General features: G+C 41.5%; 1 protein-coding gene across 1 annotated transcript in view; it reads right to left on the bottom strand.

The window, feature by feature from the left end:
* Window positions 1-2507: 2507 nt before the first annotated feature.
* SLC27A2 (solute carrier family 27 member 2) overlaps window positions 2508-26486 on the bottom strand; it is a 49634-nt gene continuing 25655 nt past the window's right edge. The window contains exons 4-9 of the mRNA XM_019664705.1: window positions 14737-14931; window positions 10632-10722; window positions 9845-10043; window positions 8252-8349; window positions 4317-4447; window positions 2508-2975 (exon numbers count right to left, since the gene is read on the bottom strand). Coding sequence (XP_019520250.1) covers window positions 2799-2975; window positions 4317-4447; window positions 8252-8349; window positions 9845-10043; window positions 10632-10722; window positions 14737-14931 — 891 coding nt within the window. The 3' untranslated portion in view covers window positions 2508-2798. The remainder of the gene's footprint in view (window positions 2976-4316; window positions 4448-8251; window positions 8350-9844; window positions 10044-10631; window positions 10723-14736; window positions 14932-26486) is intronic.

The raw sequence follows: 26486 nt of genomic DNA, 5'->3' as shown, positions 1-26486 counted from the left end.
TCAGCTCACCCCCCTTAAACAGTGCTGGGGTGATGCTAGATGACACCTTCCTTCTTGTTAGCTGCCCCTTTACAGGCTGCATACAGCCCCACCAACTGTAATGACAAAATAATTACTGTTGAGAAGTTAAAGCACAAGGAGAAGACCTTTTTTCTAGGGGTCTTTCCAGTCAGCCTTCCTTGAACATCTGACCTGACTTCCTAGATAGACACTAGTGCTGAGCTCATTTCTTGGTCCATAACAGGCAGGCACCCACTAAATGCTTGCAGGGTGAACGCATGAACACTTCTGGGCCATTTATTTGGCTAAGACCAAGTATAGGGTGGATATATGAACCAGCAACACATTAACAAATCATCTCTTAGGGTCGGTCACTGCACTTGGGTAATCTTCTCCATTTTTGTACTGATTCTCATTAGCTTCCATTTCAGATGCTGGCATTTCCTAGTTTTATCCTCAAATTATTTTGGTGCCTGTAGCATCCTATCTATGCACTGATTATATGTTTCCAAACAATACATTTGAAATTGGAGATCTGTTGAATTATTTCCATGGATAGCAGCTTATGTTTCTAAACATGTCTATTTGTAGTTTTAATGTGATTTGTACAGATTCTATGGACACAGTTTCTGGCTTTTTTAAAAGAGAAAAGCTGGTCTTTAAAGTTGATTAGCTGTCACAGGTAATGGCTTAACTTTGTATACATACATGCACACCCAGGTACTAAGGATATTGTGCTGGTGTCTCTAGCCATCACAATATCTGGCCAGAATCATGAAGATTTGGAGAAGTTGGAGGCTGAGGAAGATCAGGCTGGGAGGGAGAGTTGCTGTTTCTCACTCAAAAGTCTAAAATGTGAGTCAAAGGTGGTCAAGCCCCAGCAGGCTCTGGTCACTGAAACACGAATGTTCTGACTAATGGTGTAAGTGTTGACCTTTCATCCCAAAAGACACCCCTGTGACACAGAACGATGTCATTGCTTTAACATAGCCTCTGCTTACCACTGGATTCATTTTAACAAGATTCCAAGCAACACAATTGCACACCATGATACTCTCAAAAACAAAGGTCATGCTATCTCCCATCACTTGGCTTCAACTTCACACTGGGAAATGGATAGAGCAAAAGCAGTTACTTAGACTTTTGCAAAAATTCCCGAGGGCTCACCCACAAGCAGCAGTCATTCTAAACTATTGGCAACACTCATAAAGATTCAGTGATACCCAGAGTTTTCCTTTGGCCATCCTCAAATCCCTGATGCATATTAAGTACCTAGGAAATGTTTATTGTGCATAATGAGATGGGGCAGGAATTCTGGTCAGGAGCCTTTTTAGGAGCCACCTAAGAGAGCGGAGAGTTTCAAAAATATTTCTAGTAATGTGTTGGGGGTGGGGCGACGAACCCTCTTGTCGTATGTCACTGAGGATCCCTGGATATGTTTGCCTGGGCCCTTATGGGGTCAAAATTGGGGGAGAACTGGAGCTCCTGGCCAGCCCCTGGACATCTGAAGATGTCCTCTAGGTAAGGAAACTCCACTTCTTTTAGGGAGGCTGGGGTGAACGTGCATTACACTTCTTGGATGGGGACTTAGTGACTGTGATGTTCCAGTGGCCTAGGACACACTCTAGTAAAGAACATGTTGTCTGGAGGGCCGCCACAGAGGACCTGCCTTTGGAACCTGTGTGCAACTGACACATGCAGAGGTGAGGGAGCTTTCCTTGGGAAGGGAGAAGGCTGAGTGTGAGGAGGAAGAGCCTGTCTGAAAGAGCTCCTCAAAGTTCCCAAACCCTCCTGTGCCACGTCAAAGGACCTAGGGTCCTGGAACAAGCTCTCGGGCAGGAGACGGGCTCCTCAAACCAGCTCAGGTCTGAGGAGCATGTGGGACAGGGGGCGCTAACTGGAGATCTGGCACTCATCTGGTCCACAGATACATTTCATTTGCGATGCATGTGAGTTTGAAAATGTTTGAGACTTCACATTTTAAAAATTGGGAAGATTCACATAAATATCTGGGCTTCTGTTTTCTGAATCATCGCAAGATCCCAGAGGTGCCTGAGCTATATTCCCACATGACAATAATCAGCCCACTATAGCTGAGTAGTGGCTGTCCTCGTTTGCCACATTCATTGGTGACCCACTTTTTTCATCCAATGTGAATCCTGAAGACACTTTTGAGTTGGCAGCCCTTGATATAGCTAACAAATATCCACTGAACACCTTTTATGTATAGAATTCTGATGCTATTGTTTAGGGTCCTTTAAGAACTACAGATGGCAGTCTCACCTTTTGGATAATGCTGTTTTAGACAGTGGCCAGGATGCTATTCGGTGGGGAGAGCTGGCCTTCCATTGGAGCTGGATATCCAATGGGCTGTTCATTGCTGACCCACCCCCCTCACCTCCCAATAGTTTACCTTGCCATAGCTTATCTAGAATGCCATTATCATTATGAATGGGACACCTGTGAAAAGGGTTTGCATTTAGAATAAAGGAAAGAGACAGAGCATCTCATATATTGGCGTTCATCTATTTTATTATGTATTAAAAAAATAACGCCTTTGCTGTAACAAGGTTAGTTTACAAACACAAACAGTAGGTGCAAACTGAAAAATAATTATCTCTAAATCTTTTCACTTACAAAGGTTCAGGTGTAATTTCGAAAAGTCTTCCCTTATTGGAATGCATAAAACAGGCACCTCACAATCTTCATTCGAATTAAAGTTGGATTATATTACGTGGCTGTACTAGGCCCTTTCAGTTTCTCTCTGGGAATATTATGAGTTATCATCCTGGAAACATTCAGAGTTTCATAGTTTCACTATTTATGGCATTGTAAATGTCCTCAGTCATCCGCACGTACATTTCCGCTTTGTCATCCAAGAAATACAAGGCATCTTTGATGACCAAAGGGTTAAAGCCTTCCTCCACAAGAGTCACTTTGCGGTGTTTAAAAGTTCCAGTGATCTCAATGGTGTCCTGGAAAACATCAAACAATCCACATTGTCTGTAGTGTTTTGCAAACAGATTAGGGTGCAGGGAAAGGGGTGGAGGTGGGGCAGGGGGGTGGCAACCCATCACATCTCTGTATCTCTGGCTCCTTTGAGAGTTGCGAAAGGGAGTTTTGTTTTTTGTTGTTGTTGTTGTTGTTTTTTAATATAGAAAAATTTATTTTAAGGAATTGGCCCACACAATTATGGAGGCTAGTCCAAAGGCTACAGGGTGAGTAAGCAAGCTGGAGACTCAGGAAAGAGTGGATGTTGTTATCAAGTCAAAAGGCAGTCTGCAGCAGAATTCCTTCTTGCTTGGGGGAGGTCAGTCTTTTGTTCCATTTGGGCCTTCAAATGATTGGATGAGGCCCACCCACATTATAGAGGGCAATTTGCATATAGATACATTCTGTTTTCTGAAGCTCCACTAGGGGGCTCTTTGTGGAGGTACTTTTCATTCCCTTAAGCCTTAAGATCACCTGTGGCGGGGAGTGAGGGGCTGTGGGCAGTGAACTACGTACGAAGCAGAGAAGCCTGTTGCTTTGTGAGCTTCAGGTGTTTCTGGAATATCCTGATTAATGGTAGGGTGAAGCTAAGGGGATCATCTACACACAGACAACTCTGTTTTTTCAGCCTGCTTGTCCGCTGGACCGAAGATTTGTTTTTTCTTCAATTAATAGGTGATGATCTGAGGATATTTCAATTTTCATGTCTCCCAACCATATCATTGAAAGCAAATGTCAGTGCTTTATGAACATCAACAGAAATAACCCTATAGCCACAGCAATATCTGGTAATCTAACACTTCTCATGTCTTCAGCTACAGAATCATACTCTTAGAGCTCAAAGTCCAAAAGTGAGAGTGTTAAACTAACCAAGTGGTTAATTTTTGAGAAAGAAAAAAAGAATCCCTCTAGCAATGATAACTAAGCCTTTGGTAGTTCCAACTGGCAAATGATGCCCAATTAAATTTCACCCTATAGGAAGCTGAAGGATTTCAGTGGGTTTTTCCATTCTTTAAAACTGGAAACAAATAGGAGGGTTGGAGCACTTCTATTTTAAGTGTCTATTATACCTCTTTAAACAAAGACTTTGTGAGTTATTTGCTAATACTGTTGTTGAATGAACTGGCCTGTCATTTTTAAGGAGAAAGGGATTAGGATTTGGTTTCTGCTCGCTGTATTTTCTGATATTTCTGTTGCGTTACTGAGCTTCCTGGAGAGGGTAGTGAACATTTGGCTAATGTCATCATCATGGTAGAAGGGGAATTGTTCCTTAAGACAAGGGTCTCCAAGAGCAGATAATTGAACTTGGTAACAAGGGATCTCACCTGTATTCTTAGAAACCGGGGTCTTGCGTAACTGGGCAAGTAATCTGCAACATGTTTAAAAAGTTTCTTTCCATCAAATTCACGGTCATCCTTCATTTTGATCGAGGCCATGCCAATTCGACCCTCGTGACCTAGAAGTAAAGTGAGAAAAAATTAGATGTGTTGTAGCTATTTATTTATAAAGCTTTGCTAGTTCAAAGAACAGTGGACTGAGACAACATTAGGCCATGAATTTCTTTTGGATAGTTGGAATTTTTATTTCAAATATATGTCAAAGTTATTCTAAAGTGAAAATACTACTAATACTACTACTACTAATAACAGCGGCTATACATTGATTGAATCTTTATTATATGCCAGGTCTTATGGACTATCTCATTTAACCCTCATAACAACTTTATGAAGCGGTACAAATGTTATCCCCGTTTTACAGATGAAGAAACTGAGGCTTAACGACATTAAGAGACTTGTTAAGTTCCTGCAGCAAATGCTAGGTAAGGTTAGAAACTGAACTGAGGCAGGCTGGCTCCATATCCTGTGCTTATAATCAACATCCTTTTTAGCAGCCTAGATAAAAACACTTGAACGAGAAACAGGTCAAACTGGTGGCTAAATAAATTTCTTTCTTTCTTTTGACTCCAGTAAATAGTCCTTGCTCCACTGTCAAGAATAACTGAGCTCAGGGTGTTCTTTAGATTGCAATGTCAGGTCTGTTGGATTCTAGGCACAAACGCCTTTGAGACTTACTTATTTAATCAAGGTTCCTAATAGCTTTGCCTCACTGCATTTCAGAGAAGCTGCAGGACAGGAGGGTGAGGACAAGGGATAAAGGTGAGCTGTTTTGTGCCCTCCCACAGATGCCCTGTAGTCCCCAGGGTTGAGCTCTCCACAGAGAAAACAAATCCTAACAGCTCTTTCTTCTCTGTCAAGCAGGACAGTAAGTGGAGAGGAGTTTAGAACAACTACCATTGTTTTCTTGTGAAGACAGTGGTAATTAGGTATTAATCTATCTTCTCCTTGATCCAGTAAACCCAGTGGGAGCCCAGGTCTACTTCCCTGAACTACTTAGAAGTAATCAGAGGCGGGGAAGGAGCCGCCCTTCTGTCACCTGGGCTGCAGCTTTCAAAGGCTCTCCCATGGTGATTGTGTGTTTACCTACAGCTCTAAAGGAGGCAGAAAACAAGAGGAAAAATTAAAGGAAAGGAAACACACACACACACACACACACACACACACACACACACACACACGCATTTGATTCATCTTTTATCTGAGGGAGAGAGGCAGGGTATCAGACCTGCTTTCCCTAGGGGTCCCTGATAGCTCTCTAGAAGGCACCTATCTCAGGAATCTCAACGTCTCTACTAATCTCCTTTTAGAACTAAGACAGGCTGGTGCAACAGAAATCTGTAGTGTTCACTGGCTCCTTGCTTCTTGCTCTGGCAGAGGCAATGCCCAACAGAGAGGAGAATGGGCTGGTTGGGTCTCAGGCCTCTGCCCTGACTCCTAGAGGTTGGTTTAGGGCTAGTTCAGCTCCAGGGAGAAGGTTCCCGTCTGCAGCAGTTATGGCCAGGGGTTCTCTAGAACTGCACTGTTCACTACAGTAGCCACTTCTCACATGTGGCTATTAAAATTAATTATAATTAAAATGAAAAATGCAGTTCCTCCGCTGCGCCAGCCACATTTCAGTTGCTCAATAGTCATGTGGAGGCTATTGGATATCATACTAGGCAATGCAGATATAGAATGCTTTTATCACTGAAGAAAGTTCTGTTGATAATAAAAGTCCTAGAGAGTAGTTTTGGTGTGATACCTAGAAAAAGTTAACTCCATTCTAGGCCCAAACCTAGCTGTCCCCTCCTGCTCCAAAGCTGAGATCTGTGAAGGCCCCGTGAGAAGCACAGAACCTGTAAGCTGGGAGAGGCTTCAGAGGCTCTGATCTCTAGAGTTCATATCTAAGCTTCCACTGCTGCAAGAATTCTCACAGGATCCCACGTGGATATCCTGCCTCTTTACACACTCCAGTTAGTGGGACATTAGGCAGTCTATTCTGCGGTTGGTTCCTCTGGTTACAGGAGAGTTTTCAGGCTAAAATTTGCTCCCTAGTCATTTCAACCCATTGGTTTTTGTTCTGCTCATTGGAGCAACATGAACACACCCATTCCTTGTTCTGTCTCCAACCATTTGAAAACCATTAGCTTCCTCTTCTTTGTTCTATATCAGTGGCTTCTAAACCTTACTGGTCATTAGACTCACTTGAGAATGAAAAAGAGACATGAAGATTTTGAATCTCAAACCCCAGAGGTCCTGATCCATTAGATAGGGGTTTAAAATGTTTCCCAGATGATTCTGAGGATTGGCCAGATTTTTGGAACCACTAGGTATCAGTGCTTCTCAGCCTTTAGTGTTTTACTTTTAACTGTGGTGAAACATACAATTCATCATGTTAACCATTTTAAAGTGCACAGTTCAGTGGCTTTTAGTGCATTCACACTAAAAAATTCACATTTTTTGTGCAACTAGTACCTAGTTCTAGAACATTTTCATCACCCCCAAATCAGATTTCAATGTTTTTAAAAATCACTGGAGGGTTTGTTAAAACACAGCGCCCTGGGCCTCACCTCAGAGAGTCTGATTCGGGTCTGGGGTGGGCTTGAGTAATCGCATTTTTCATAAGCTCCTGGGTGAGGGCCCTGTTGCTGCTGGTTCAGAGACTCCACTTTAAAGAGCCCGGGGTTAGGGCCTTCCATTCCATTTCCCAGGTTCTCTCACCTTCTTCTACACATTCGTTGGCGCTGTTACCGTTTTAAAATTCAGCATTTAAAAGTGCGTGCAACATTCTAGGTGGAGTCTGTGAGAGCCCAGCGCGATGCGATGGTTGACAACCACGACATAGGCTCTTGTGTTAATTCAGCCTAAGGCCCAACATGAGTAGTATTCTGCACCCCTCACACTCTGCGACCCAAGATGTGGCTATACTTCCCATCATGTCATTGTCACAGGGTTGGAGGGGAAAATGCAAGAGAAAGTCTTGAATATTCTTTAAAAAATGAAAGGACAGCACAAAGTCACATGAAACCCTCAGAGCTCAGGAAAAAGGGACTTTGGGATTTCCTTTTGAATATAGATGAGGATCCTAAATACTGAGTTCTGGGGGATACTAATGTCCCTAGCACCTATATTTGGACAGTGACTTGGAGGTTTTAATCCTCTATGACATTTATAATTAAACTGACTTCTTCTTATGACAACTGGCATGTGTATATCTGGTAAATATATGTTAACTAGTTATGTAATTGAAATGAGTTAGGACTCTTGTCAATCTTAACTCCAGGGCTGGTATTATCCCTAATTTTAGTGATTTGCCTGAAGTCAAACAGCCAGCCGTGATGGGGGTTAGGACCCCAAATCAGACCTCGGCACTTCCCACTCTGCTAGCAGAAGCAGATCTACAGAAGAAGGCTTGGTGACACCATTCTGCGTCGTGATTCTGAAACGCAGTGGGGTGGACTGGGGTCAGGGACCTGCTTTAAAAGAAGAGTCTGGACAAAATCAGCTCCTTCCCAGCTTTTTCTCTTAGCAACTGCACTTGTTCTTATTTGTGTCTTGCATACCACTTCTCAGCTATCCAGCATACATCTTTCTTGAGGAGTGCCAAATGCAGTATGGGACCTTGCGTCGTGGAGAGATTTGGCTTGCCTGAGAGCCCAGCTGGGGAGCAGAATCACAGAGGAAGGCCAGGGTCAGATGTATTAACTTGGCTGCTTTATAATGGAACATAAACCAGACCTAAGCTCCTTAGTCCCAAGTGGCTGAAAGAGTTGTTTCATTCTCCAGCTGGCAGGCAAAAGTGATGACATACTTTGCCCTGGGGTTCAAATTATGTTCAGTTACTGTATGGGTTTAGGCATAGATTTATAATATCTTGTGCATACCTGGTACATGCACTCCATAAACATTCACTTCTTGGACAAAATCAACCAGTCCTACTACGTCAGCGACTTCAGTGGTGGCCACATTTTCCCCTTTCCACCTGGAAGAGAAGGCAAGGTTAGCAGAGGTCACTGGTGGTCCCTGGATGCAATGACAGAGAGCAGGTGGTGCCCTCCAGACCTCCGGAGTGGCTGTACTCTATTCCTCACCTTGGCCCCCAAACTCCCCAACTTCATTATGGGAGAGGCATCCTGCTTAAGGAACAAAAGACAAAGGCAGAGACCTAAATAATAAAATGCGGGAATTGCAATCTCGCTACATGAAACATGGTACACAGAATGATGTCGTTCTAATGTTAAAATACAGGCTTGGCCTAAGAAAGGCGCTGGAAATCACACAGAAACGCTCAATGACTTTTTGCTGTGTTTAGGCCTCTCACTTTTCCTCATTCACCACCTTTGGTTGCTATTAAATTCAATTAGTGAATTCCTATTTAATAAAATTTCATGCTTGTATTTCGCAGTCTCATGGCAACGAGAAAGCTTTTAAGAAGAAAGAAAATGTCATACTTTATTTGCAGGGAGACTATAAAGTTAGTGCCCAACCAGGTGCTACTTTTCACTTCATAGTTATTTATATTTTACATTAAAAAAATTCTTTATATCTTCTAGAAGTATTTTTCAGTAACATGAGGGTGGCATAAAATAATGATATGGAGCCTAAGTCATGGACTATAACAGATGGAAGGAACCCTGAGGATCATCAGTACCCTCATTTCATGAGTGAAGGAACGGAGGTTGAGGAAGGTTACCTGCCTTGGTAACACCGCGCTGGTCAGGGGCAGAGGTGAGCTCAGTTCTCATCTTTCACACCCACATTCTTTTTACTACAGCCAGACAACTTCCATCCTTTCCTCATTCATTCACTCAAAAAGTAATTATGTGTGTCAGCCCCTGTGTTAGGAGCTGGGGGTAAACAAGCAGAGACAGGGCCTGGCCTCAGGGAAGTTATGCAGTTAGGAAGCTGATTCAGTAAAAGTGTCAGAAGGCTGGAGGACTGTGCTGTTGTTGGGAATTAATTTCATGGTCTATTCCAATGACTTTCCAACGTCACTGCGCCTACTCGAGGGTTCTGTGGGAAACCACCTGGTTGGGGATAGAGAACAGGTGGGGCTTGGAACCCCTCACCTCCTCTTCAGCTAAATCAGTTCCATGTTAATTTGCATTTGATTTTATCTGAAGAAAAGCCCCATAACTGGAAACAGTGCGAAAATCCCTGGCTGTCCAAAGAGTGACCAGTAATATAATAACTAACTAAGGAATTGAACAGACTAAGCTATTTAGACTCCAAAAATCAGGCACAGGTTTTCTGCCTTATTTTCATCTGGTGTTGCACAAGCAAGTTATCTGTGCATTGCAGAGTGATATCGCCTGCATTTTGCTCCTATTTTTCCTGGGAACACAGGAGGTTGAACTGACATGCCAAAGAGATAGAAGAAAATGGAGCACCATAACCAAATTGGAATGCGATTCCAATTTAGGAGAAAGCCAAATTGTACATGTTTGTTTGGGGCTCAATAATTCAGAGAAACCAACCGGAATGTATCTCCAACTCTATCGTGGAAGTAGATGAAATCTTCATGGTCAATCATTAAGAGATCGCCAGTGTTGAAATAGAGGTCTCCTTTCTTAAAGACATCTCTTAATTTTTTCTTCTCTGTCTGAGTCTTTCCTCCAGCATAGCCACTAAATGGTGTAAGCTGTGTGATTTTGCAAACCAGGAGTCCGACTTCACCTAAGACAGAAGAATGTAAATTGTTATTGTATGTGCTTGCAGTAGGCAAATTTTATTATTAACCTCCTCTGAAAACTGATGCCACCCAACCCATTGACACAAGCTGGCTGCTCATATGCATGTATATCCATATGTATCACATATACACATATACTATATACCACGCACACAGTATTCTATATGGCCACACATTTGTAGCTTTTAAAATGCTAACCTTTTACTGAATAATGATTTACATACATAATTAGCCAAATGCACAGTAGTTTAAGCTTAAAGGTAAAGATTCCCTAAAACTAATTATAGTTTTGCAACCATAATTACATATCCCTTCCCACAAAATGCTTACCTCGTAATCAAGATGTTGTTAAGCTAGATTTCAAACTGTAATTATGTTACATGTAGTGGTTAAATTAGTATCTTTTGGAATTCCTGTAACTATTTCTGAGAGTTCAAAAATAAACCTCTTTCCCTCCCCCCATTCTGATAAATTTTATCACGTGTTCATTTCAGCAATGACAGGTTAGTTCTCAACAGTCACTTGGTCAAGGTAAGAAAATCACATGTTAATTGAACAAAAATCCACTGTACCTTTGGGAACTTTAATGCAATATCCATTTTCATTTCGGACAGGTTCATCTTTCTCCACATCATATTTAATCAGCTCATAGCTTATGATTTTCTAGCAAAATTAAAATAGATCATGTTGAGCACACATTTTCACATTTTTCTTTTTTATTGTGGTATAGCATGCATACAGTATATAATACACATGTCTTAAGTGTACAGCTTGGTGAATTTTATATATGCGTACAGCCATGAAACTACCACCAAGATCAAGATATTAAACATTTTCATTACCTTAAGAAGTTTCCTCCTGCCCCTTGCTGTCAAGTTAACCAGTATGCTGATTTTTATCACCATCAATTAGTCTTAAACTTCCAATAAACCACATAAATATATGCTTTTGTGTTTGCTTCTTTCACTCAACATAACGTCTGTGATAGCCATTCATCCATGTTGATGTTCGTTTTAGTGGTTTATTTATTATTGCCATGCATTTTTCCTTGTATGAGTATACCGCAACTTATTTATCTATTTTCCTATTAGTAGACATTTGGATTGTTTCTAATTTTGGACTATTAAAAAAAATAAAGCTGTTGTGAACATTCTCATACATTTTTTTTGGTGGACATATCACAAGTGGGTTATTAAAATTTTGTATAACCTTAATATGCTGCTGTTAGATGTTTCAGATTTCCAGAGATATGTTCTCCAACATATTTAAGGTTCAATGGTATAATTATTTCATGTCTATAGCTATAAAATGGTTAAAACTCCATCATATTTCATATATACTATAATTAAATGGCATAACAATTTATATAATTCAGTAAGAGCAATACATATATTATTTTCTCTATTGACAGAAAGGTGCAAATATGATAATATTTAGATGTAATTATTAGCCATGATTACTGTGTCCATTTCAAATTTATATTCAAGTCTATATGAATTAACCAGTCATGTACTTTGATAGTAGTGGGTAACCATTAAAAAACCAAGTAGCATTCATAGTCAACAAATGTAGATCTTCTTTATTTGCAAGAATGTAAAAAAAAATTCAGATTGTAACTAATGTTAGTTTCCGCATTAATTATAGGGCCATCTTCTTCTCCCCCTTTTTTAGTTTTAAAATATAATTTTGTTTAAACTGGAAAAACTGACAATAAAACACGACAATCAATGGATAAGATGCAAAGAACTAGTAATATACAGCACCAACTTCTAAGGTCCTCAGGTTGTTTTAAAACAAAAGTTACTGTGTAACTTATCTTTTTGAGGGTCAGTAGTTACAACCACAGAGAGCTTGCACCATGCCTCACCTCATCTTTGTGCCCTCTCTTGTTCTGAACTGCATTTAGCCTGGGTCGGACTGAAGCTGCCTAGAGAAGACTGACTCTCTCTGCAATGGTTCCAGTGGGGAGTAGGAAATGGATTCTCAGTCTGTAGCAGTGCTGCCCCGTCGAATTTTCTATGATGATGGAAATGTTCTATATCTGCACTGCTCAACATGGTAATTCCTACAGAGCACTTGAAATGTGGCATGGGTGAATAAAGAGCTGAATTAAAATGTTTATTTATGTCATTTAAATTTAGATTATCACACCTAGCTAATGGTTACCGTATTGGATGGCACAGGTGTGGAGTACAGTGGAAGGACCTGTGTCATTGTCAGAGAGGTTCCTTGGATGAGGGAATACCTAGGGACCAGGCCAGAGTATAAAGAATGGAATGATAACTACCATTACAGCTAACAATTATTCAAGGCTATTATTTGACAGGCAGTGGGATATGTTTAATCCTTGAAACAATCCTTTTTCTTCATCAACACTGAGTTTGGGCACTGGGCTCTATATTTTCTCTTTTCACCTGTTTTATAGATGATAAAATTGAGGTCTAAGGTCACTCAGCTAGTACGTGACGGTGCTGGTATTTGATCTCTAGAGCCAGATCACTTGTGCAGATGGATCACTGCCCTCTGTACTCTGCCTGTCACTCCCTGGGGATACAGGTTACTTGGGAGTTCTGGGGTGGCTGTTTAGTGGCCAGGCAGGATGGGCTGCCAGAGGCACAAAGACAGCAGTGACTGCTCAAGCCAGTGGATGCTCAGCATTTGCTGAATATTCCTGGAATTTTGCAGGTGGTCATCTGTCTGCTCGAGCACAAAAAAAAGGCAAAGAGATTGTCTGGAGACCCCAGGCAATGAAATGACTGAGAGGGAAAAGAGACTTCTATGTGAGCTGGCTTAAAAATAAGAAATATCAAGCATATGTCTGATAAGGAGTTAATATTCAAAATATATAAAGAACTCATACAACTCAATAGCAAAAATCAAACAATCCAGTGAAAAAAATGGGCAAAGGATCTAAATCGACATTTTTCCAAAGAAGACATACAGATGGCCAACAGGTACATGAAAGGTGCTTGATATCACTAATCATCAGGGAAATGCAAATTAAAACCACAGTGAGATATCACCTCACACCTGTTAGAATGGCTTTCTCAATAAATCAACAAACAATAAGTACTGGTGAGGAGGTAGAGAAAAGGGAACTCTTGCGCACTGCTGGTGGGAATGTAAATTGGTGCAGCTGCTGTGGAAAACAGTATGGAGGTTCCTCATAAAATTAAAAATAGAACTATCATATGATCCATCAATTCCACTTTTGGGTATTTATCCAGAGGAAATGAAAATGCTAATTTGAAAAGATATATGCACCCCCATGTTCACTGCAGCACTATTTACAATAGCCAAGACATGGAAGCAACCTAAATGTCCATTGATGGATGAACGGATAAAGAAAATGTGGTGTATACAGAGGGTGCCATAAAATGAATACACATTTTAAGAAAGGAAAAAACTATTAAAATTGTAATACTGAATATATACAAATAACAAAAGATGAATACAAGCCATGCTTGACTTCTGCAATTACAAGAGGTGCTCAAAGTGGTTATCATCAGCATCCAGACATTTCTGATTATGGCGAACTACTGCTTGAGCAACGTTGAGCAAAGTGTCCACTTGTATACATTTTTTGGCATCATTGGTATACACAATAGAATACTATTCAGCCAAAAAAAAAAAGAAAAAAAATCTTGCTATTTGTGACAACATAGATGGACCTTGAGGGAATTATGCCAAGTGAAATAAATCAGACAGAGAAAGACAAAATACCACATGATCTCACTTATATGTGGAATCTAAAAAAAAATAAACGCATAGATTCAGAGAACAGATTGGTGGTTACCAAAGGTGGGGAGTGAGGGGAGGGTGAAATAGGTGAAAGTGGTTAAAAAGTACAAACTTTCAGTTATATAGTAAGTCCTGGGATGTAATGTACAGCATGGGGATATAGTGAATAATACTGTGCTGTATATTCGAAAGTTAAGAGAGGAGATCTTAGAAGCTCTCATCATAAGAAAAAAAATTGTAACTGCGGTGATGGATGTTTACTAGACTTATTGATCATTTCGCACTATGTACCAATATCGAATCATGTTATACATCTGAAACTAATACAAAGTTATATGTCAATTATATCTCAATGAAAAAATTAAGAACTATCTTTTTGCTGTAGCTATTAGGTGGACACAAATGTTCAAAAGGTACATCCCCGTTCTCTCAAAGGTCTAGATAATGCTTCTTACCCCTGGCTGCAGAGCTTTCAAAGAAACCACTGATACCTGGCCCCGCCTCAGGACAACTGCATCCAAAGCTCAGGGGGTGGGGCCCTGCACCTGTACATATAAAAAGTGCCCCAGGTGGTTATCACCCACAGCATGATGAAAGGGGAATACCACATTTCACAGTCTATGGTAAACTTACGGAACTGGCAACCTTCAGGTGTTTTATCATATACAAGTACAAACGGTATCAGGAAGACTTCACCTAAGTTAAAGATGGCAAAGGCATAATGAGTTGTTATTCATAGAAATTAAGATTTTTCAATTAGAGCACCCGATCTTTTTGAGGTCCTTGTCATTGAGAATGAGTAAACTCTCTCTTGGTGATATGGATGGACCATGTCTCCGATGTTGCATGAACCTGATATCATCATGACACAGCTTTTAAGAAATCTCTATATTCTGAAAACTGGCTACAGAGGCTCTCATTTTTCAGTATACTTACTCTCTGTAGGTAGTTTACTCTTCCAACAGCACCAATTTTTCTCGTATAATTTGTAAAGCCGATATTGCCTTCAGTGGAAGCATAGAACTCATAAATGTGAATGTCCCCGAATCTCTTGATGAATTCTCGCCACACATCTCCTCGCAAGCCATTTCCCAAGGCGATTCTCACTTTGTGATCACGATCATTTGGTTTCTGTGTAGGAGGAGAACACATTGAAACAGCTCTGGAGACTATGCTTACATATTAATAATTGCCTTTCTGTTTCTAAATATTTATGTTGGCTACCAATTCATCTTAGTGCACGCTTTTTTCTGTCACCCACATGCATAAGACCCCCTTCCCTGCCAACACATGCAGTATGGCCAAGAGTTACCCCTCTGATTTAATAACCAAAAGACTTAGATTTTCCCATTTGGTTTTGAAGAGACAAGGTGAGACAATTTGACAAAACTAAGTGATGCCAACATTTACTCCATATCCAATCTGAAGCTAGAACAATGTGTTGATTGTTTTCTTGATGTGGGGCTGGTGAGTCTCAGTGAATTGACAGAAAGGAGGGGCCACACAGCAAAGATTTGTCAGAGACTAAAATAACCTGAAAGGATGATTTTCACTTGAAAATGAAGAAGAAAACTGGGAACGCAGTCCAAGGAGAGAATCATTTTCCACAGTCATTAAAAAGCAATAATAATGTTAGGGCCTGAGGCGGCTGGAGAAAAGAATCTTGAACCTTGCCCTCCTTTAACAGGAAGACCCAGAGGTCACAAGACCAGGTAGAGCTGAATCAAGACAATGAAACTGTCCCAGTGGGATGGGAAGGGGAAGAGAGGGAGGAAGCGGGCTCCCAGTTGCTTCAGGTGGCCTGGGAGGAATAATGCTTTGCTATAAATAAAAATCACGAAGAGTGTGAAAACTGAAAGAAGAGCTTGTGTCAGCAGGACAGGTGGGGTTAGGACTGGGTTGCATTCCACTGAACCACAATCATTTATGTGGCCCCTACAAAATAAGTCTAAACCGCTGGTAATTTTAACGATATTTTATCTTAATGAGGCAATTGATGTCCCCAAGGAGATCACAACCTGGTGGGAGAAGCAGGTAAATAAATAACTATAATTTCAACTTGCAAATTTTGTAACTCTGTGACCTTTACTCTAACAGATAACTGAATGGAATGGAGCAAAAGTGCTAGGCAGCTAGGACTCTCCTCAAACATCAAGTTTTAATTGTTGTGATCAAACAGCATTTTGATTAAAAAAGCAAATGCTCTAGTGGGCAGCCAGATAGCTTGGTTGGGTAGAGCACGAGCTCTGAGCAACAAGGTTGCCGGTTCGAGTCCCACATGGGCCAGTGAGCTGCGACCTCCACAAATAGATTGAAAACAGTGACTGGACTTGGAGCTGAGCTGCACCCTCCACAGCTAAGATTGAAGGACAACAACTTGACTTGCAGCTGATGGGTCCTGGAAAAAACACACTGTTCCCCAATAAAGTTAAAAAAAAGAAAAAGAAAATGCTCTAAAGAGTATATATTATTTCCTGCTCTGTGAAATCACTGTGAAGTGATTTTGGAATAAAACTTCCTCATTGGAAAAAACTGTTGGAAGAGAGGCTGATAAAGGGGAGGACATTTGATAAGGCATTTATAAACCAAACAAAACCAAACCTTGAACTTGGGGGAATCCAAGTGACCAGAAAAGCAGCACGTATGCATTTAATTTGTAAGTAGTTCCTTGGTCAAAACTCAGGGGGTGAAGCTCTCAGGTGGTGAATCATAACCAGAGGGGTGGACTGGTCACTCATCACTGGTCAAAACTGGGCTCCTTGAGCAATCTTTCTGAGGAAGAAATGTGTAGAGAGAGACCAGGGGCCTCATGCCAGTGGTTCTTTTTTTTAAAGATTTTATTGGGGAATTGGGGGAGGGGAACAGGCAAGTTGCTGTCCTTTTGTTCTTCAGTCTAGTTGTGGAGGACGTCGCTTCACTGGCCCATGTTGGTATTATCATTGCACGCTTCCTGGGTGAGGCAGATCGGTTGCCGGCCTCTGGACGGCCACTCACAGTGGCTCTTGGCAGCTCACACCGGCTGCCGGCCGCTCACGCTGGCTGCCGAATACACACGGTAGTTTATGGCAGTCCATCCCAGTTGTTCTTAATCTCAGTAGAGTGACCTGAACACTTTGAGCCTGCCTGAACCTAGACATTCTGACTGAATGAGAATCTTTTCTCTTAAACAGTGTCCTAGGTCCACAGGTCACTGAATCTATTCCCTTAAAACAATTTTTTTTAAAGATTTTTATTAAAATATAGCTAACATACAATATTATATTAGTTTCAGGTGTACACCATAGTTCTTCAACATTTATATACTTAAATAAGTGGTCACCATGATAAGTCCAGCAACCATCTGACACCTACTATGCTACTATGCTACACCTACTATGCTACTATGTAATAGCATGTACTATGCTATTACAATATTATTGACTATATTCCCTATGATGTACATTACATCCCTATGACTTATTTGTTTTATACCTGGAAATTTGGTCCTCTTATTCCCCTTCACCTTTCCTCTCTTTAAAAAATTTTCAATTACAGTTGATATTCAATGTTAATTTATATTAATTTTAGGTGTACAGCATAGTGGTTAGACATTTATATAATTTAAGAAGTGATCCACCTAACTAGTCTAATACTCACCTGGCACTATACATAGTTATTACCATACCATTGACTATATTCCCTATGCTTTACTTTACACCCCATGATTATTGTAGCTATCAATTTGTACTTCTCAATCCCTTCACCTTTTTTACCCTACCCCTGTTCCTCTCCCATCTATCACCCCAACAAATCTAGTACCCATCTGACACCATACATAATTATTACAATATTATTGACTATATTCCTTATGCTATACCTACGTCCCCATGACTACTCTGTAACAACCAATTTGTACTTCTTAATCCCTTCACCTTCTTTCACCCACACCCCAAAGCCCCTCCCATTTGGCAATTATCAATATGTTCTCTGTATCTATGAGTTTGTTTCTGTTTTGTTCATCTATTTTGTTCTTTAGATTCCACATATAAGTGAAATCACATTGCATCTGTCTTTTTTTGTCTGAAACACCACTCGGCACAATACCCTCCAGGTCCATCCATGCTGCTGCAGATGGCAAGAACCCATTCCCTTCTATGGCCAAGCAATATTCCATTGTATACATGTACCACCTCTTCTTTATCTATTCTTCCATCGACAGACACCCAGGCTGCCTTCATATCTTGACCATTGTAAATAATGCTGCAATGAACATATGGATGCACACGCCCCCTCAAAATAGCATTTGGGTTTCTTTAGATAAATACCCTGAAGTGGGATTACTGGGTCCTTCTTTGTCTCTTGTTATAGCTTTTGTTTTAAAGTCTATTTTATCTGGTATAAGTATTGCTACTCCAGCTTTTTGTTTGTTTGTTTCCATTTTCATTAAATATATTTTTCCATCCCTCTACTTTTCATCTGTGTGTGAGTCTCTTGTGGCAGCATATTGTAAGGGTCTGGTTTTCTTATCCATTCAGCCCTCCTATGTCTTTTGAGTGGAGCATTTAATCCATTTACATTGAAAGTAACTGTTAATAGATATGGAGCTATTGTTATTTTATTATTCGTAATTTTGATTTTTTTTTTCATATTAAAGAAGTCCCTCTAACATTCCTTGTAATACTGATTTGGTGGTGATGAACTCCTTTAGCTTTTTGTTGTCTGAAAAGCTCTCTATCTGTCCTTCCATTCTAGATGATAGACTTGCTAGATAGAGTAATCTTGGTTGTAGGTCCTTGATTTTCACCACATTAAATATTTTGTACCAATCCCTTCTGTCCTGCACAATTTCTGTTGAGAAATCAGCTGACAATCTTATGGAAGCTCTCTTATAAATTACTAGTTGCCTTTGTCTTGCTGCTTTTAGGATTCTCTCTTTGTCTTTAGCCTTTGCCATTCTAATTACAATGTGTCTTGGTGTGGGCTAGTTGGGTTCATCTTGCTTGGGACTCTGCACTTCCTGGATTTGTATGTCTATTTCCTTTGCCAGGTTAAGAAAGTTTTCAGTTATTGCTTCTTCAAATATGTTCTCAATCCCTTGCTTTCTTTCTCTTTTCTCCTTCTTGTACCCCTATGATGTGAATATTGTTACACTTGATGTTACCCTAGAGGTCTCTTAAACTATCCTCATGCTTTTGAATTATTTTTTCTTTTTGTTATTCCATTTGGATTTTTCTTCTACCTTGTCTTCCAAATGGCTGATTCGATCCTCTGCTTCATCTAGTCTGCTGGTGATTCCTTCTAGTGCATTCTTCATTTGTTATTGTATTCTTCACTTCTGATTGGTTCTCTTTTATGGTTTCTATGTCCTTTTTTATGCTTGCTATCTCTTTGTTGAAGTTCTCACTAGGTTCTTTGAGCATCCTTATAACCATTGTTTTGAACCCTGTATCAGGTAGATTGCTTGCCTCCAATTTTGTTTAGTTCTTGTACTGGATTTTTCTCCTCTTCTTCATTTGGGATGTAGTTCTTTGTTTCCTCCTTTTGGCTGCCTCTCTATTTCTATATATTAGGTAGATCTGCTATGTCCCACAGTCGTAGCCAGGTGACCTTATATAGTAGGTTCCTTATGCGGCCTGTGGCACAGTCTCCTTGGTCACCTGCATTGGGTGCTCCAAGACTGTCCCTGTGTGCATCGTGTGTGCCCTCCTGTTAGAGTTGAGCCTTGATTGCTCTTGGCATGTCAGTGGGTGGGATTGAGCCTTAGGCTTACTGGCTCTGGGTTTGGCCATGTCCACAGCTTACAGGCTGCTGTGCAGGGGGCTTGCCCCACTAAGTGGGATTTGCCCCAGTGGGTCCTGGTGCCTGTTGAGACAGTCCTTTGGATGTGCTGCTTGTGGGGCTAATTGGGCAGTGCTCTGCTGTGGTCTGAAGCCAACCTCCAAGTATGTTGGTTTGGGGCCTCTTGCAAAAGGCTCCAGTGCAGGTCCCGTCACCCACTGCCTGTGACAGGCTGGGGTCTACCTGGTAGGAGCTACAAAGCGATCCTTGGTTGTTTGCTGCCTCTACTAATCCTGGAGGCACATGGGAGAGGCCATGCTGCAAACTGAGGACATCTGCCACCAGTATTGGGCCTAGGGCAGCTCTGCAAAATGCCACCCCGAGGCCTGCTGCCACCTGCCAGCTCCTTTATGGTTCAGCCCCTGATAAAGCCTCATTTGGTGTGCAAGTTGGGTGAGGTAGGATCTCAGGGAGTCACTAGAATGGGAAGTGTAGTTACCAGGTTAGTGTAGACTCTGGTTTGGTGCCAGTGATGAGCCTGAAGCTACTCAACAAAAGTCTCAGAGCACACTGAGGTCAGTAGCTGCCTGCCTGGGGTCTGTCAGGCTCTGGTAGTTTTTCAAGAAAGAGTGCAATGTGTGTGGGCTGGCTGCTTGCTCAGAAAGTGTCTCCCGTGTTGGGGGAATGGGTGGGGCGGGGTCCCAGTGAGTCAGCAGAACAGAGCAGCAGAGCTCACTAGACCAATCAGATTAAGATTTGGCCTGTGGGGGGCGGGCTCAACACAGGAAAGATGGCTCCTGCCTGCCAGCTGCACAGGAGGAAGATTCCTCACAGGGGAAATGGCGACTGTCCTCCAGCACCCAACCCGAAGGAACACAACTCAGTCTGCCCCCTGTATGTCCCTGACAACCCTGAGTTACTGTCCCTCCGCTGGAGTCCAAGGTGAGTGCCTGGGAGTGGAAGAGTCTGTGCGTGGACCTTTGAAGAGGATGCCTGGGTTTCCCGCTGCCTTCCATCCCACTCGGATGGTTAGTATCCCCACTGTTTTTCACAGCACAGCCAGATGATGTGGGGGCTCCTCTTCCTGGCACTCTGGGCTGGGGAGGCTGGTGTGAGGCTGGGGTCCCTCAGTCCTCTGGGGGGAAACTCTGGGGCTGAAATATCCCTCCCAGTTCTCAACCGCCACATGGAGGTTTGGGGTTAGTCAGTTCCGCATCTCTGTCCCTTCGACCAGTCTCGACGTGGCTTCTTCTTTATAACCTTGGTTATAAAACTTCTGGCCAGACAGGCTTCAGGTGACTCTCCAGGTTGATTGTTCTATAATTAGTTGTAATATTAATGTGTTCACAGAAAGAAGCAGGCACAGCGTTTATCCACTCTGCCATCTTGGATCTCCCTCTATTCCCTTTTATAATTACCAAGGACCTATAATAAGGGAGACTGAATGTCTGGTTTACCAAAACCTGTCCTGTTTCTGCCTCTTGTCCTGATGTGCTTATTAATTACACTTCCTTCACGCTCAAGTGTCTCCATTTGGATAATGAATTGTAGAGTTATCCTGTGCACAAGGCACTGTTCTCAGTACAGACTGTCAGCTTTTCAGAGACCACTCCCTCACCCCCCACTGCTGTCCCTCACTGTCACTCCAGGAGTAAAACATCACAAATCTTTGAAGAATACCTACTTTTGCTTAATAATAACCACCTGACCCAGGCTTACCTGCTCCTAGGCCTGTGTGAAAAGCTTCAAAGTAGCCTACCATGTAAACTCAAGACCTTACTTATTTCATATGTAGCCCACAATCACCCTCTTAGTTCATTTCCTTGTCTAATGGGGGGTGAACATCTACCTTCCTTGATTGTAAATACCTTTGAGGTCAAATATATTTCTGTATCATCCACAGTACCTGGACCTGTGCTTTGCATATAGTGCAACCCCTACAGCAAAAGAAGAAATAGCCTCCACCAGGAAACCCTCAACTTCCCTGTTCCACAGTTAATAGCCAGGATATCAGCACAAGGGCAGGGTTGCGGGCACAAGAGGCTGCAGGTGCTCTGGGTGTGCAGAAAGCATGCCAGCCTCACAGGTGCAGCTGTCAACTGCAGGTGGCAGGTAGCAGGGCTCACAGTCACAATATGAAGGGCTCGGTTTTCATCATAAACTGAGGGATCTTATTACACCAGCAGAAGGGATTAAGGAAATGTTTGTGAACACAAACCACGAGATCCTGGAGCCTTCTGAGATGGCTGGTTCTCATCTTAGCTTTCGCTCACCAGCGGTTGAGAATGCTGGGTGGGTGTGACTTGAGTTTTCCTGTCCCAGAAGAGAAATGGTGTTTCCTCATCACCAAAGCCACTCCTCAAAGGAACTAACTGTATTTTAGGTCAAGGGTCACCTGCTCAGTTTTCTTTAACAAGGATCAAGCCTTCTATGTGTCAGGCATTTTACCTGTATTGTCTTCCTTAAGTTTCTAAAGGACCCTACCAAAATGTGAGAGGTAATAAAGCATTTGCCTCATATTACAATTGAGGAAACAGAGCCTCAAGAAGATTAAAATAGTTTGCTAAGATCACACAAGTGGCAGCACAGTTGCTCCAAGATGCAAATCCAAATCTATGTGACTTCAGGGACTGCTCTTTTCAAAAAAAAAAAAATGACACACACATAGTTTAAGAATCAAAAGTACTGAAGGGCTTTTAAATGAAGAATGCTCTCTATTATACTTCTCTGTCCTCATCTTTTACCCCAGCTTACCACCCAGAGGCAGACATTTTTAACTCTTGTAGCTGTTTCTTCTGATCTCCATATTTCTAAATTAATTGCTAATGTTGCTATCGTTTGATTCATTGATTTTAGACATTATTTATTGATTTATTATTGTGCTAGATGAAGATTACACTCGCTCTCATCCTCTCTCCCATTTTTCCAATATCACAATTTTTGGTTAAATCAATATTCAGTGCTCATAATATACTACTGATGAGCCAACTAATATACTATGATCAAATTCTTGAATAACTTTTGTTTTTCCTGGAATAAATTGCCTCTCTGCCCATTTGCTTCATTTTCTTTGTTTCTATTTGTAGGTCTTTTCTCACCCTTGAACAGCCTCTAAGTAACATTTTCCTCATGGTAAAATCTATCAGATGATATAATTTCCTTTTTTTTCAGTGTGCTTCCTTTTAGCCTTCAGCTCCAGTCTGGACTAGTTGCTCTCCAGGCCTGGCGATTCCCTTTGCCTCTCCTTCCTGGGTCCTGTGTCTTATCTCTCTCCTTCCACATCCTGTTTGGGTGGAACACTTTCTCTAGTAACTTCCTGAAGGACCGGTGTGTAGGAGATACATTATTTTGAGACTGTGGATGTCTGAAAATATTCTTCTTCTTCTTTTTTTTTTTCTGTCAGAATAGTGCCCCTCTCTGGAGGGGGGCAGAAATTTATTTATTTATTTATTTATTTACTTATTTATTTACTGTAGTGAAATTGCTTTTCTCTCATACATTCTTTTTTTAAAAATTATTTTTTATTGTGGGGGCAGTAATTTATTAACCTGTACACTTAAGGTTAGTATACTTTGGTAAGCCTCAATATGCTTTATTAAAAATTGTAGTAAAATATACATAACAAAATTTTCCCTTTTAACTATATTTATGTGTATATCAGTGGCATTAAGTACATTTACAATGTTGTGCATCCATCACCACTATCCGTTTCCAGAAGTTTTCTTCATGCCAAACAGAAACTCTACATATTAAACAATAACTTCTGGTACACTCCTCCACCCAGCCCCTAGTAACCTCTATTCTACTTTCTGCCTCTCTGAATTTGCCTACTCTAGATGCCTTATATAATTGTTTTTGTCTTTAAGCCAGATTGGAAGGTGAAGAGGACGGTGTGTGAAAACACTTCTTGAGCAATTTGACTCTGAATAGGAAATAGATGTAGTGATACGAGAGAGTCCCCTCACTATAAAAACCCCCTTACTATAAAAACTTCGTCTCCTTTTCCCTTGTGTCTTTTTCAAATCAGTTTCTTTATCATAAATAATAGATTATTTTTAACCTGAATCATAGAAATCTCCTCCTTCCTGCTTTAAATAATTACCCTAAAGCTTGTGATTTATGCTTGTTGACTATAGTCATTGTAGTGCAGCGTTCTCTCCTGGCTTAGCTCCCTGGTAAACAGTAACTGAATGACTAAACCAGAAGAAAGTCCAGGCTCCATGAGGCTGAACAATTTTTTCATCACACAGTCACCCTGCATCAATGGCTTTGAGTCCTGCTTCTTGGGCTAACATTTTTAACTCTATTAACTAAAATCTAAAAGCCATTAGGATACAAGTGATGCCCCACCAAGACTTCCAGTACATTCCCGACCACAGAGGTCATCTGAGATCAGATAGGGTGAGAGTCCCGAGAATCCTCAGTAGGTAGGGACAATGGCCACATTCAGGAAGCAGATAAAGAAGAGCTCTCCTGTCCCTAAACTTGCCATAGAGATTTATGGGGATCACGTCTTTCAAGGGGGACATAAGGCAGGCAGTTAGAGACAGGAATTGGGTCTCTGAGACACCTGGATTCGTCAGGTAACATTCCTGAGCATCCAACCTGGCCTATGGGAAATAACCTCCCAAAAGACCTCTCCTCTCCACCAAAACTTGCCCTTGTTTACCATAACCATTAGCCATTATCAATCACAGGTATCAAACAGCCCCACAATTAGAGAGGAGCAGCCCATTCTAGAAGAGAAAGAAATAAAAACTCCAAGTCCTCGCCAGTCAGTGCCTTTTGAGCCACTCCTTTGTGCTCGGGCCTGCTCCTTTCTCTTTGGAGTGTACCTTCACTTTCTAATAAACTGCTCTTTCACCACTGTATTCCTGTGTCTCGTTCAAGTCTTTGCTCGAGTGAAAACATTCTTACTGTACACTTGACTGATAATTTGATTGGATACAGAATACTAGATAGGCAATAATTTTTACTGAGTATTTTGAAGGCACCGTTCCTTTGTTTTCCATCTTGCAGGGTTGTTATTGGCAAGTCAAATGTTATTCTTATAGCATCTTTTTCTCTCTCTCTTTTTTTTTGGTGGTCTTAAATTTCATCATGGTGTAGTTTTAAAAATTTTAATTCCACTCATTTTATTTGGTACTCTATTGTCCTTCAGTCCTGGGAAGATTTTTTTTTTTGGTATTATTTTTTGATAATTTCTTTCTCTATTTTCTTTTTCTGATTTACGATTAATTAGATGCTGGATCTTTTGGTCTGATATTCACATTTTCTTATCTTGCCTCCCCTCATGTAATTGCTTTATCTTTTCTCCAAATGTCTGTAAGATTTCTCAACTTTATCTTTCAACTTTTCCATGAATTAAAACATTTTTAAATCATGTTTTTATTTTTCAGGGGGTCATATTCTGTTGTGTGTGTGTGTGTGTGTGTGTGTGTGTGTGTGTGTATGTGTGTGTGTGGCAGTATACTATTCTGATTTTATGAATATATCTCTGAGGATATTAATTGCAGGTCTGGGGAGGTTTTCTTCTGCTATCTGAATTGATGTTATTTCTTTTTTTTTCTTTTGATGATCTTTCCTGTTGGAGGTTTTCCTCAAGTGTCTGCTGATCATTGATGTCGGCTTATATTTAGGAGTGAGGCAACTTAAAGATGTGTGAGCAGCTTTGTGTGGTGGGGAGAGGCTATTGCCAGGTGGGCTGCACTGTCCTGTAATGGGCAGTGAGCCAATGTCCAATTTCTTTTTTGGGAAAGATGAGTTCTTCCTAATAATTATCCTCCTCCATTCTCTTGCCTACAAGCATAAACTGGCGACTGGAGTTCTAGAAGCTACACACAGGGAAAGGGAGGGAGCTGGGCGTCTCACTAGTCAGTAAGTAGATATTTACTCAATCTCTATTTTCAGTGCCTCACCTCTGCCCTCCTCTGCTCTTGGGGTCCTTGAGTTCAAAGCTTTTCTAGGTCATCTCAAGAGAACAAACCTATCTCCTACAGGAGTGGGAGAAGGGAGTAGCAGGTCTAGCTGTTTCTTATACAGACTTTCACTTTCAAAACTCCTCTTTTTTTCAAGCCCGGTGCCTCATCCTATCTTCAGTTGCACTCGGTGCCTCCAATTTCTCAGGTTTCAGGAAGTTAATCAGCTTCCTTCTTGTTGGCACCTGCCTCTTAAGTGTCACCTCTCTCAGTCCTGCCATGTCAGTGACCTTCACCTTTCAGCTCTATGTACTGTGTAGTGCCCTGTTGCAAGGTCTCCAAGACAATGGGAGCTTGTGTGTCTTTTTCTTGTCCTCCTGGTTTTTGGGAGACTTCCAAGAGGTGAAAGGCAGAAGGTATTCACCATCATAGAAAAAAAAATTGAGTCCATTTTCTTAACAATGAATATGCTATATTTCTGCCTGAATTCCTGAGGAGAAAAGAGAGCACCCACCGACAGGAACGAAGGGGTGAGGCTCAGCTTCTCTGCTGTACATTAGAGGCCTTTCTCCCTCCTGTGTATCTTTCCACTGCCGCCAAAGGGGCTGTCTAAAAACACATCTTCCACATGACTCCTCCACAAAAGGCCCTTTAGTGGGGCGTTGTCACGTTCGCATTTAAGTCTCAGCCAAGTAAAGCCCTTACCACCTGGCCCAGCCAATCGGCCTCGCCTCGTGCCGCACTGTTTGCTGTTCCCCGTACACCAGGTCCTTCGTTCCATGGCTCTGCATATGATGTCCTCGCTAACAAGAAGCCCTTCTTTTCCTGTATGGCTGGAAAACGTCTCTGCTTCCTTCAAAACTTTCCTTCTCTGGCAGGCCTTCCCCGATTCTGCTCTTTCCCTCTCTCCTCTGGCCTGTTCCTGTCCTGGCCCCCACAGGTCAGACTGGTCGCTCTCTACTCTGTGCTGGTACCTACCCATCTATTCTGTTTTCTATCAGAATGGAGGTG

This window comes from Hipposideros armiger, unplaced genomic scaffold, assembly GCF_001890085.2.
Source record: "Hipposideros armiger isolate ML-2016 unplaced genomic scaffold, ASM189008v1 scaffold_12, whole genome shotgun sequence".
Lineage (NCBI taxonomy): Eukaryota > Metazoa > Chordata > Mammalia > Chiroptera > Hipposideridae > Hipposideros > Hipposideros armiger.
Note: the sequence above shows the minus strand (reverse complement) of the source record. Positions and strands in the feature narration are given on the sequence as shown.